The following is a 14266-nucleotide window of genomic DNA, read 5'->3' as shown; positions in this document are numbered from 1 at the left end:
GTAGGCACTCCAAACTTTGCAGGCAGACATAAGTAACATCTCTAGAGTAGGTTTCGCCAAGTTCCCACAACTTTTATTTACTTTTTTTAAATGTATGTTTCACATTTAGGGCCTGGAAATATTTTATCTTGACTTTCCAATGAATATCTGCAGTAATATTTCACAAATGATCACAAGTCTCAACATTTCCCCTAATGATAGGTCAGTTTCCCACAAATAGAAACATGGATGGTATGACTAGGATGAAGTCTGAATCATATCTTATTGACCTTCTGAGATTGGTGGGAATTGCGGTAACTTAATTCACATATATTTTCCATTTTTGTTAATAGTTAAGTTTCTTGAATGCATTTTTAAGATTTAACTCCTGAGTTTAGTTTTCACTTTAATTGTTAGTTACAGTTTGTTTTCGGTACAAGAGAGAAGCCATTGTCCTCTATACTATTCTGCGCAGTGGTTCCACATGCCATTCACACTGTGACTTTAGTTATTTGTAATCTTTTGCTCCTTTATCCCTTTTTTTAAGTATGTATACCTCCCAACTGTCCTTTCACTTTTGGGTCGCGACCCACGAGTTGAGAACCACTGATTTAGAGGAACTAAAGGCACTGTCACTCATTGGGAACCAAATCCCTCTGTCCCTCTTTCCTCCTCAATTGTCCCGCTTTTTGGTCTGATGTACAGATATCTATAAAAAGTAGGGTTGCACAGATACTTTTTGAGTACCAGTGCAGATACTTGGCATTTTCATGAGAACTACCAGGGTTGCAGCGGTTGCAGCTGGGACCGGGCTCTGGCACTCCACCAGCTGCAACCGCTGCAACCCACTGTCCTGAAATCATTAGTCTGTATTGTTTTAGAAAAACTGTCACATGACAATAAAGAAAAATGTATCAGTATTCGTACTTGTAGTACTCGGCAAGTACCAGTACTCGTACTCGCAAAACTGGTATCTGTGCATCCCTTTATTTATATTTATAAAAACAAAATCGCACATTAAAACCGAGATGTACAAATCCCAGGAGCTCCGTGTGCTCCTTACAAATGACAGCTGCCTCCTAACTTTTGAATTTTTCTCTAGTCTAGTCTAGAGCTCAAAAGTATCGGTACCTGTACTCGTACTTGTACCGAGTACTGTACTTGGTATCTGTGCAACCCTAATAAAAAGGATCTATTTAACTCCCAAAAGGTATGCCAGGTATACACGTTCTATTTTCCTCATTAAACCTGTTGGCTGAACAAAGAAAATAGAACAGATTCCTCCATCAACACTCATGAACGTTGATCGAACAGAATACCTGAACAGAGATTGCAGCTCATTGTCTGCTAGTTCTGTTGGACTGATAATTTTCCGACATGCTTCTTCAGCTGATTGAGGGATGCCGGTCGGAAAGGTGCCGACAGCGGTACCCACGTATCAGATTTTGACCAGTTCTTGATGAAGCTTGTATACCTGGCTTTATTCTGCATTAAAACCTTTATCTTATTTCTTAATGATCTTGTTTGCTATTTGGAAAAGCCAGTATAACGGAAAAGTAATGGTTAAAAAAACAAAAAACAATTCTGGGTTTAACCAATTATTTTTGGGATATACATTCTCAATGGTTCACATAACTGATGGAGTGGAGGGTGTGTGTCCATTGCCTATATACATTGTGGTAGAAGATGTCCCTCTTTCTCATCTCAGAATATTAGGAGGTATGAGTATGTGAGGGCAAAATGATGCCTTGCAGTTGTACTGGTGTTGACAGTTATCCCTTAAAGGATGATGAAAAATATAATGAAAACTGTAAGGGGATAATACATGTACTGTTAGCATCCAGCATGTGAATTCCGTCATGAAGGTTGCATTGTTATTAAATAATATGTATGAACAGTTATCTATCTCTAACAAGTGAGTGCTTTTGACCACTTTAGCACCAAAGCTTTTTCTTCCTTCGCTCATTTTAGAAGTTTTACAGACAAGCCTGGAAGATGCTGCAACCAGCCTACAGGTACACCTTAGACATTTAAAAAAAATGTAGAACATGAGGGCTGCTTTTTAATGTGCTACAGAAGCTGGAATGCATAGGTACTGTTTTGGAAATATGATGTAAATGTGAACTAACCCTTTAAAGAGCTCATGTCATTAAAAACTGTTACATGTATAAAGTGAAGGTCTTTACAGGGAAAAACATTCCAGCGAGTCATATTACGATATGGATTCAAATTAATCCTAGTGGAGATTCAAGTCAAGAAAATCCTAACCCACCTGAATAGATTGGAGTATTTTCTCAGAATTTTTATAAGAATGCTGCTACCTCCCACCCTACTGATTCCAGTTGGTCTATAACTGTGGAGGACTGCTTCACTGGCAAAAAGGAATGTGCGGGAGGCAGGAGAGGGCAGAAAAACATTGTTACTAGCAGGTGGTGCCAAAGCATTGTCTGGCAGAACTTCTGGGATTTTAACAGCAGAGTTTTGTAAAATGATATAGGTATGTATAGGCAGCGCTAGGTACCAGCATTGTATATCTGAACAGTTTTTTTTTTTAAATGACAAAACCTGCATAGATGTGATGACGTCAGTGGGCCTCCAACCACCAGAACCCGGGAAGAAGAGGCTGCAGGGACCGGTCTATCAGCCCAGAGCAAGCCGGCAGGAATGGGGATCAGGTAACTACATAGGATTTACTTCAACCCATAGGCAAAAAGAAGCACTTAGCTCTTGCAGTGCAGGGGCAGTTTTTTTGTTTCCCCGTAGATGGGCTTTAAAGAACATTATCAGGAACATGCCATAAGAGAAATGCTTAGGCTGCCATTTTCAATTACCTTCTGAAACCCCTTGCTGTCATGCTTAACCTAGGGTTTCACTAGTTGAGTCACTATGGCTGAACCTAATTGCCAGTAAAGTCGGAACTCTGGACCTGCGTGCTTGTTCTTGTTCAGCAGCTGAGTGAGTACTGAAGTCAAATGATCAGAATGAAAGGCAGGTGGCTTACAGTATATTTTTAGAAAGGGGTTAAAAAAATGGCAATGCAGGAATCTGTTTTATGTCAGCTTCCATTAAAGGGGACAGGAAAACAAAAAAACATGAATGCAAATTAAAAAAAAATACTCAGTGGCACCCCTTATCCATATTCCATTAGACATAGGCCCTATCCATCCACATAAGTAATGCATACAATCATGACATATTCTTTTTTTATTAGCACATGATTTGTGTACAGTATTGATCACGATCGTTTATTTATTTCAGTAATTGTCGTTGAGCTGTTCAGGAAGGTTTGTACAAGTTTGCCAGTCCTTTCTGTTACAGATCTTTCTCTTTCATGCGGTCTATTTTCTTCAGATTCAGGTGGATTCCATTGAAAGATTTCAAAACTAACTGGAGGATCTTTATGGGTTCCTGTGTGGGATCCGGGTACAATTCAAACCTCTGTAATGTGAGCGCCAAGGCAATCTTCATCTCATTCATTGCAAAATTCTGTCCAATGCAGTTTCTGGGAAGTAGGATGGATGGTTTCAATTTTAAGTCAACATTTGTTTTAGACATTTTATTATATTTATTATTTATACCTTCACATAGATGGGACTTCTTATTCGTTTTTTGCCCAGAGAAACCATAACCTGTATTCTGTATGAGGTCTATGGTGGGTTGGACAGTGAAACAAAGGAAATGTCCTGCCAATGATGCCACTTCTGTTAGAGTTTTGCTGTGCAACAGGTTCACTTTGTTAGCTGTTTTAAACTTTTAAAAGCCCTTCCTAAAAGCACATAAAAGGAAAAGGCTGCAAACCGGGTGCATTTAGAGAGCTGAGAGAGCTCTGATGTGGATCTTGATATACTTAGTAAGTAATAAAGAATACTAACTCATGCCACCACTGGTTCTTTCTATAATTTCTGTCACATCTTTTGTCCATTCCTCTGATCTTGGATTCACTCGACTCATATTGACAATTCTATCTTGGTGAGAAGGGGGCAGTGCCACCTTTACAGCTAAGCCATAACCACTCAGTTACTCTGTTACTGGTCAAATTGGCCGGTAATGGGGCTCTGTTTGGACAGGGTAAAGGGTAGGGTTAGATATGGTAGGCAGGGAAGTCAAGTTGTCAATAATAAAATAAACGTAGAATCACAGGGGGGACATAGAGGTTATATTCTACAGTAATATAGTTATTATTTATTGGTAAATATTTCCTGGAGAACCTTTCTCCTGGGATTACCAGATGTATATACAGAACTGCTGTGTGTTGAATCTCTAAAGAAAGGTTTCAAACGGAAGTAAAGAGCTTAAAGCAGTATGTTTCTAGGGAATGTGGTGCCCTAATCAGCCATCAATCCAAAACTTTTAGATATGTGAAGTGTCTAAGGAAACAATTTTTCTTATTGTCCAAAGCAAGCGATTGGATGGTCCTATCCCCTACTGTAACAGAAAAAATAATTTGAATAATCTGATTGGTGGACAAGAAAAACAGCTTTTCCTTCAGATATTCTGATTAATTAGGACCTTTAAAAAAGTCTACCCTGTTTTACTCTTTCAACTCAATGTTTGTATGTTGTACAAAGCCAGATAAACCAGATATACCTTACTCCGGCAGAGAAGGGCAGGAAAGCATGTGACTGTCTTTTGGAGGTATTTTCAGGAGAAAATCTAAGAGGATCAAACACCTAAAAGCAGAAAGAGAATTGTCCATTATTAAAATGCTGTATATGTGGAACCAAAATAGTAATTGCCAGTGTGTTTACGGCCTCATTCACACCTGTAAGTTTATGTGTGATTAGGAATTCCTGCTTCAGGAACTTGTGTTTTCCCGCAGCAGGAATCCCTAATCTGATGTTTACAAGCGGCAGCAGCCGCCCGTTCAAGTTAATGATCGGGTGACAGCCACTGCATGTGAACGCCGGCACACAGTATGTAGTCGTTTGTGATACAATTAGATGCAGCTAGAGGTCAGTCACTGATTGATTGAGTGAGTGACTACTTTCTAACCGCATGTCAGAACTATAACTGTTCTGTATTTCGATTGTCCGACATGCGTGCAGATATTCATTTGATCGATAAGAAACAATCAATAAATGTTCACTTCATCTGATCAACTTCCCAAAGTCAAAAACCATTGAACCATCTCACTATATCATATGAATGGAAGGTCTGTGGTTTACGGTTCAATTTGATCATTTTAGTACCATTGAATGATTGATGGAATGACCATATCAATACGTGTTTGGCTGCCTTTAGAAAAACCGAATATTCTGAAAGCTTCTTTGTTGTCTGTGAAGGTCCTCACACCAAGGTAGAGGCGATTTGACAACAATTTATACTTTCAGCCACGTGACTTGGACAATGAGCACCTGTCCCAGACACAGGCAATATGGTGCCTGAATTTTGAGATTGAAACATAGTAATTTCACCTCCCCCCCATTCTGTTCTTGAACAATCAATATCTCCCTTAACATTCTTTGGCAATAGAATTAAAGTGACACTAAACTCAGGAGTTAAATTTTAAAAATACATTCAAGTACATTAACTATTAACAAAATGTATCTTATTTGTGTATCACTCGGCTGTAGATCCTCAAATCATCTCTGAAGTGGTGCTGACACTGTCCTTCCTTCTGGAGGGGGGCTACTTTTGTTCCCCATGGTCCCTGTGTGTGTTGTAAAGTAGTCACCGCTCCAAGCTCGCTCCATAGTGAACAAAGGTAGACCCCCTCCAGAAGGAAGGACATTGTCGGCACCAATTCAGAGATGATTTGAGGATCTACAGCTGAGTGATATGCAAATAAGATACATTTTTGTTAATAGTTAAGGTACCTGAATGCATTTTTAAGACTTAGCTCCTGAGTTTAGTGTCACTTAAAGGTGACTGAGTTACTTGTGTGGCTATAACTGCTGGAGTATGTTCCTGACACACACTCGAACTAAAGAAGCTGCTTGGCTGAGTGAGCAGTGAAACGTCTTCAACATTATAAGTCCAGTTGAATATGGCTAACTACTACTAGCTCTGAGTGCCTGTGCTATTTAAAACAGCCAATTGGATTTTAGCTTTCAAGCGGCTGCTATGGGGCCTGGAGGTGGAAGGGGGCCCCATTAAGGAGGTTGTTGAGGCAAATTAAACAAAACATTTGTGTGCTTATAAAGACACTACAGTACTGTGTTATTAAAAATAGGAGTGATTGCAGTTGACAACAACTGTACTTCCCTATAAAGTCTATAGCAGGGGTAGCCAAACTCCAGCCCTCCAGTTGTTGTGAAACTACAAGTCCCATAAGACATTGCAAGATTCTGATAGCCACAGGCATGACTTGCAGAGGCAGATGCATAATGGGATCTTTAGTTTCATTACAGCCAGAGGGCCAAAATCTGGTTACCCCTGGTCTGCAGTTTAGGAGGGAAGGCATCAGATGTATGAGAGAAGTCTTTGATATCTTGGTGTAGCTAGTCACAGGTCAAAGGGGGTCCCCATCAAATGTTTGTTGTGGGGGCCCGTGATCTGTAGTAATGGCCCTGAATAAAGTCAAACATATTTAACAATATGAGCACCTGCCCAGGCCCGGATTTCCCACAAGGCCACCGATGCCCGGCCTCGGAGCGGCAGAGCGCCTCGGGGGCGGCAGCGGTGACCTTGTGGGGAAGTTGCAGGCGCCAGTGTGAGGTGTCCCGGCGGCGGAACTTCTAAAAAAAAAAAAAATGAAACTAGCCCCGCCCAAAGGTCAAGTTCCACAATACACCCCCCTGCCGTCCTGCCATCTGGTTGCCATTCACAATTGATGGGGACGGGGGGTTGGCGGCGTGCGGGGGGGTGTATAGTGGAACCTGGCCTTGGGGCGGCAAGGAGAGTAAATCCGGCCCTGCACTTGCCTCTGGATCTTCCCATACACTAGGACATCTGTTCATTGCATAGATGCTCAAGAGAACACCAGCACCTGTAGATACAGTAGGGACATGAGTGAATGAGAATACTTATACTGAAGGTGAACAGAATTAAAGAACACTAGCCAGAGACAATATATTTATATTCTGGAGAGAAAGAAATCTCAGGCTACTAAAGATAAAAATAGGAAAAACATTATTTAGAGGGAAGACCTCCTTGCAGTTCATTAAAATGCCCCAGATATTTTCCTAACTGATAATTCATATTTTGTTTTACAGTTAGTAGCAGAACATGCATTCATATTAATGAGTAAAATAGACACTTCCTGAGACATAAATTCATTTATTACATAAAAAATTATATTTAACAAAAACAGCAATGATGACTAACCTTTGGGAAGGCTTCGCCCATCACAGAATGTGATTGGTTGGCTGAGCTCACGTGCCACTTCAGGTACAGGTGGATACAAACGCATGCACTCCTTAATACACATAGCGGTGTACGGCATCTTAGCCAAATCCTCCCTGACAACACAAAGGATTACCTATTACCAAACGTTGCCAATTCAGAAGCACTTTGAAGGTTTACAGTTTGGCTGGAAATCCTTTCCCGGCCTGGGACCCTTCTGGTAAAATGGATGGATCCTCATTGCCCAGCTGTGTCTGAAACCAAATTCTTACAGGATTATTCACTAAAATAGCGCAAACAAATTGATCAGATCTGACTGCAGCAACCTTAAATCTGGCTGCTGTTTTCATATCAGCAATGCCTCTCAAAAGCAGATAAGGAATTGTACTTTATGGTCCCATTGTAATACTACATTTAACCAGCAGGTAGCAATGCTGATGGACAACCCAGGAGCTATCAAGATACGGCATAGCATGATACTGGTAAGTAACTGAAGATGCTGTCAACAAAAATTCACCCCATAAACACACTGAGAACATATTAAAAAGGAATTTCCCTGTTATAAATGTTTGTTCAAATCCCTAATTTACTTGTTTACCAGGTTATCCTAAAATTGCATACTCCAGTGTTCTTAGGGTTTTCCTGCTGCAGTCCGCCAATCTACTGCTACATGCTGGGTCTCACACCGCCATCTTTTTTTACTTACGTCTTCGGGGGACCGGCTGTCCTTTCCAGGTTCTTGCAGCCCACCCCTGATAACGTTCATGTCCCGCAGTGCAGCATCAGGGTGCCAGCTGCATAATTGTGTAAGAGACAGCCAGCCCCCCGATGTGATGCATGCTGCATAGAACACTCCAATGCCTCCTGAAATTGTAAAAAGTTAGAAGGAATGAACCCACTTTCGGGTATGTCAAGTCCGAATGGGAGGGGCTTTTTTGAAACACTTTCAACTCTTTCAATATAAAAAATAAGTTGGTTGGGTAGTTGACCGCAAGGCAATGATTCACATAAGTAGGTGTATTGAATAGACAGAGTATCTTCTAGTTACCCCAACATGTTTCGTCCATATGGGGCTATAGGGAGATATAGGTCCTAGCCGCAGGCTTGTATGGGCATCACCATGAATCGACCAATCAGAAAAAATGATGAAGAAGAAAAACCAACCATATCTCTTAAACAACATGCAGCATCAAGTGGGAATGTCGTGTCGAGAGGCAAAAATGCAGCCCAGGCGAAGTGAGGGACAAAACAAAACTTGTAGAAACACTACTTGTTGTCCGTCAAAAGTGTGTCTCCCAGAGCTGCCCTAAACAAAGTCTCCTGAAATACTGAAGTCACGCATCCCAGGAGCATGGATGGTCTATGACACATGAGACACTTAGGACAATGAAACTCAATTCTTGCTGAGAATTGAGTTTTGTTCAGAGGTGCTGGAATGAAAGGGGCCCCAAAACAAATTTGGGGGAAAACACTGTATTCAATTAAAAGAGAAGAGGGCGTAGGAGGGAAATAAGGTAAAGTGGGTGGGGAGGGTGAAAGTCTGGTTTAAGTATGTGCAGATAGCGATGTTGGAAACAGATCTCAGGATCCCAGGATCCCTGCAAAGCAACAGCACTACCTTCATGCTGCTCTGAGGAAGAAACTTAAATGTTGGGTCAATTTAAACCAATAATAATCAAAGTAATAAAAATCATCACATTAATAGTGAGTTCTTACCACACCACAGTGTCCCGATCTCCTATCAGCTCTCTGATCTCCTCTCGACATTTGCCCTGATGTTCAGGGTATTTGGCCATACAGTACAATGCCCAGGAGATCCCACTGGCTGTTGTATCGTGCCCCTCAAACATGAACGTGTCCACCTCTGCACGTAAGTCCTCATCAGACAAACCCTGACCGTTCTCATCCTAAAAACATAACGACTCTATTTCCTTATTCAGTAAGTTTTAAACTGAATTAAGGGCAAACAGCTAAATAGGCAGCTGATTTACAACATTTTAAACTGCCTTCTCTGCCAAAGGTTTTAGCAATTCTGCCAAGCCACTTTTCTCCTTTCTACACCTCTGTCAGACAACATATCTAGAACATATCTTAGAGTTTAGACTGCTGAATGTGTAATAAAGTAACAGCAACACATTGACAAGTCATTAACTTTACATAAACTGCTTACTTCTTTTTCCAGGCACCACATGTGCATGCAGCAGAACAAGATTGGCTGCTAGTCCTGCCCTCCCTCTCTCAATCTGAGCTGCTTTGCTGGGGATGGAAGGCACAACTGTCCTAAATGAGTTCAGATTTTCCATTGTTAATGAGCATCAACACAAAAATTACAGCTCTGTCCTTAGTTGCAGATATTAAAAGCTATTCAACATTAAATGCTGCATTCACAAATAATGGGCATTAAAAATGTCAAAATTGGAATGTATAACATAATTTATACTAGTCCTAATTTACAAAAGTGTGTTTTCTTGTCAGGGCAGTCTAGAACATTCCTTAGAATACGGTTGAAATAAACATAGGTTTTATTTCTTCCATTTAAACACCATATAACTGCATCAGGAAGGTACGATAATTTACCTTAGCACAGAGAAGAATGTCAAGAAAGTCCAGGTGTCTCTTCTGGCTGATCTTTTCCAGCTCTTTTTTTTCTTTGAGGGATTCTTTTCTTTCCTTAATGACTTTATCTACATGAAAAACACATTATAATAGGTGACCAGGCCAGGCAAGGAGAAGGGAAAGGGGTTCAATGGATACAAGGCCCAGCTTCTAAAGGGGCCTAAAATGGAGCAGTGTTGATTGTGTAGTGGCAGTGTGAGAGTACAAATTCCAATCAGCCAGGATGCTGATCTTCCCCAATCACAGACCCAGTCACAGATATTATGAAATTTGGTGGGGCAACGTATTGCTCTGTGTGAACTTTCATGATAAAATAAAAGTAGGCAACTGGACACATTTTTTGGGGGGTGGGGGGTTAATGACAAAAACTCAGCTCTGCGTTAGATATACCACATTGGGTATGAATTATCTATTACTTGCTCAGTATATCTGAAAATGTTATTTAAAACTACCTTGAAGAAGCAAAATCCACCCCAGTCTTGACTCTTCATAGTGAACTGGTAAAAGGGATCCAAAGGATCACTTACCAGTTCAATATGGATAAAGTGGCAGTAGACCCCAACACAAGGAACTATGGACATGAAATATTTACATATTCTTAACACAACAAAACTGCTTTAAAATACATAATTCCTGGTCTCTCTAATTGCTTTTAATGGAAAGATATTAATCCTCAAAGATCATAACAAAGACTTTAAAGTATCAGTCGGTTTCTAACAGCTTAGAAATATCTGCTGGTTTTTCACAATAGAGAACTGGCAACTTGCCAGCAGTGGTGTATCCAGGCCATGGCACATAGGGCACATGCCCTGTGCGCCAATACGTGGGTCATCTGCTAGACGGTCCTGCCCAGCTCCTGGCAACCAGTGATGTCACTGGTTGCCAGGAGCTCTGCAGTGCGCTGGCCAGAGCATCTTGCCCAGCTCCTGGCAGCCAGTGACGTTGCCATAGGTGCATTTTATAGCAGATACACCTCTCTTTGTCAGTATTCTAAGGAATTAGAAAGTAATAGGCAAAGAGCTAAGATTTCAATGTCTGTGTTGTGAACTTTGAAAGTTAATTTATTCACAATGCCTTTAGACACAGAGATGAATGAGGGCTTGTTTTAAAGTACTTTTACTTATTGTTCAAAATATGTAAATACATTATCTGCATGATCTGAGGACAGGTTCACTTTAAGGAAGATTAGATCTGCAGATCTGTGTGGGACCTCATTCAGTTTCCTACACTGGCCGAAGATGCAATACAAGGACATGCCAGATGTATACAGACAGCAGGCTGACCTGTGTGCTGGTGCGCAGTCTTCAGAGCTCTTCTGTAGCGGAATCCATGGTGACTTAAGTGGAAAACTAAATCATTGTGATAGGGTAGGCAGGTGAATCTGTAGTTTATCAGGTAGGAGAGATCGTATACTGCCTTGATGTAGACACTTTCACTGAAAAGAAGAGCAAAAACGAATGGTGAATGCAGTAGATGCAATACATTGCACAAATACATGGTAAAATAATAATTATTATTATTTAGATAGATAGATAGATAGATAGATAGATAGATAGATAGATATATTATTTAGATAGATAGATAGATAGATAGATAGATAGATAGATAGATAGATAGATAGATAGATAGATAGATAGATATACACACACATGCTGTATATATGTGTGTATTTCTGCTTTACATAAAATTATTGATTTATGCCTTTCTGTGAAGATTAAACCAAGATGAACAAGATGATAGACACAAGGGGAATATGAAAAGTGATCCCTAATTTAATACAAAGTGTCAGGGTGCTTGAATGCATTTTTAAGGTTTAACCCCTGAGTTTATTGTCACTTTAAAGTCCAAAGGTTTTTAAGATATCTTTTTGACTTTAAAGCAACAGCCAACCCCATTCCACCATAATCAAAAGTGAAAGTTTTACAAAAGAATTACATAGCTCCAACATGGAGCAAGAACAAATACAAATAGCTGAAACAAAAGATTCACATAGGTGTCGTTGAAAAATTCAGGAGGTAAGATCGTAAACAAAATATGCCTTGCAAGAGATATGGCAAGTGAGTAGCAGCAGGAGCAGAGTGAAAACAGTTGCAAAGAGAGTGACTTCTGCTTTTTGTAGACTAGACAAGTTCTGCCTGCCTATGATCCATATAAGCATGGTGCAGTGTACTGGTTCCAGTGAGGACTCCATATATTAAAGAAATGGGGGTTCCACCTGTTATTTTTCAAGCAATGTGAACAAATTGATAAGAGAAAAATTTACAGTTGTTGCCAAAAACAAGACAAACATTTTCCCTTACGCTAAGTATCTTGCTACTGACCTGTCATTCTGGCAATTGCTATGGCAACTGAAGGCACATTTCATGATGGTGTCCAGCGTCATGAGGCTGACATGTTGGAACAGCTCTACTGGTTTCTTATCTGAGATGAGGCTCTCCCATTTATCCTGAAAAATAATGACAATCTGCATTATAATGACACTTTGAGAGTGGTTAGACATGGAGGTTGCAATGTGCAGGTCTATTAACATACAAGTTTGGCTTTGCCAAGTGTAGAGGGGAAAGGCATGCAGAAGTATACTGATTCAGACAAAGATAATGATAATCAGACAAAGTTTATTAAGCTGTCCAATTACAATTTCCACTGATAGCTAACCCTTATAGACATGATACAATACAGATCAGGTAACTGGTTTCAATTATTTTCTGCACTAGTATCTACAGTGGGAATGAAACCCAACACCAAGCGTTCCAAGCCAACAGTGCCAACCACTTTGCCATTATGTTGTACTTTCATGTCTATCTGTACCTTTAGATTTCTGTAGTTAATAACTATGAGAATGCCATTTACTGGGTGATCTGAGGTCTGTATTTTTAATGCTTATGTGTTAAAAGAAAGCCAACTTCAAAATTGCAGGTAAAAGCACAGACAAATCCAGCATTTTAAAATATTTGCTTGTAGTGTTTTTCATTGCCCTAAATTATTTTGTTAATACTTTGCAATGTTCCTTTGAACCTGCTAGAAAATATGACTTCTTCAGGAGAGTCAATTCCCTAACACAGCCACCTCCATTCTTGCATGCCATAGCCCTCTCCTCTTTTGGGAGTTTGTAATTACTGCCCGTACTAACCCAGCTCCTCCACCCCCCTCATCACCTCCCTACACATTCTGTAACTGCTAGGGGGAGGAGAAAAGGGAAATACTATAGAGCTGCCATCAGAAAATGGCAGACTGAGGTCTGGACACGGACTGAGTAGCGATCGCCGACCTGCACTGGGTTATGGCAGGTGGTGGCGTTTCCACTGCCAGCCATAACCCAGCACCCTCCACTTCAGTCATTAGTGGCTAGGACTGCTGGCTTCCTAGCAACCATTGTTGCCAGACAGAGCTGAATGCTACAACTACAAGTGATCTTGGAGGCTGTACAGGCATCAATTGTACAAGTCTGCTGTTGTGCCACCCTCTCCCTGCACCACCCCCCACAGTGGTTTTTTGGTCCCCTGCTTCTCTGAGGGGGGCTGGGACCACGGCACACAGTGTCAGGATGGATAGTGGGAGTAGACCAGGGAACGTCTATTGCCGCTGTGATCACTGAATCACGAAGTGCTCTTTGCTGGCTGAAGCCAGATGAAGAGCCGAGTATCAAGCACATTCCTTGGCTGGATGATCTGTATTGGAGGGCAGGAAAGACATCAGTGGTCTAATAGACCCTGATGTCCACATATAGAGAAGCTGTCACCTCCAAATGCTGCCACATAGGGGCCGTGCGTTGCAGTGCAGCTGCTGGTGTGCATGTTGCCTAAATGGCGGAATGTGGTATGGACACAAAATGGGTGACTGTTCTATCCGGACTGTGATTCAGACCTCGGCTCTAAGAAAATTGTATTCACCAAATTCCTTGAATTTTAATTCACTACCCCTGCTATAGAGTGTCACTTGAGGTCTGACTCTGCCGGGACAGCTGACATCACATTGAAGATGGTGGAGGCTCTTTTGGATGTCTTTTACAGGTAAATAACATACATAAAATTTGTTAAATTCACATATAATCTAATAATCTAATGGAAAGCTTTGATGTTGGAATTCATGGTCTGGTACAGGGATTTGTTTAGGAATGGGGGCAGTGAGTAAACATTATTGTAATTTTGGTTCTATTTTAAACGACCTTTTTAAAACATGCAATGCAACCTTTACTTTAAAGCTCTTTGCCTTGCTGTAGGTAGGCTCATATACAGTAAATATGGCAGGAAATATACCCCAGATTTGATCTTCAAATAAATTAAATGGATTATTTGGGAAATAAATTAATATGATTGATAATGTTTTACAGATAATAATGTAGGTTTTTGAGGTCTGCTTGCAAGGATATACAGTATATATATATATA

At 40.6% G+C, this 14266-nt stretch overlaps 1 protein-coding gene across 1 annotated transcript in view; it reads right to left on the bottom strand.

Annotated features, from left to right (window-relative positions):
• Positions 1-3253: 3253 nt before the first annotated feature.
• LOC108784275 (cytochrome P450 4B1-like) overlaps positions 3254-14266 on the bottom strand; it is a 17544-nt gene continuing 6531 nt past the window's right edge. Inside the window, exons 5-12 of the mRNA XM_018553032.1 lie at positions 12201-12325; positions 11163-11314; positions 9841-9947; positions 8980-9170; positions 7246-7379; positions 6843-6907; positions 4567-4649; positions 3254-3481 (exon numbers count right to left, since the gene is read on the bottom strand). Of these exons, the coding sequence (XP_018408534.1) occupies positions 3292-3481; positions 4567-4649; positions 6843-6907; positions 7246-7379; positions 8980-9170; positions 9841-9947; positions 11163-11314; positions 12201-12325 (1047 nt within the window). The 3' untranslated portion in view covers positions 3254-3291. The remainder of the gene's footprint in view (positions 3482-4566; positions 4650-6842; positions 6908-7245; positions 7380-8979; positions 9171-9840; positions 9948-11162; positions 11315-12200; positions 12326-14266) is intronic.

This window comes from Nanorana parkeri, unplaced genomic scaffold (genome assembly GCF_000935625.1).
Source record: "Nanorana parkeri isolate BGI_ZX_2015 unplaced genomic scaffold, ASM93562v1 scaffold106, whole genome shotgun sequence".
NCBI classification, from domain to species: domain Eukaryota; kingdom Metazoa; phylum Chordata; class Amphibia; order Anura; family Dicroglossidae; genus Nanorana; species Nanorana parkeri.
The sequence above is the reverse complement of the archived record's forward strand: the minus strand, read 5'-3'. Positions and strand labels throughout refer to the sequence as shown.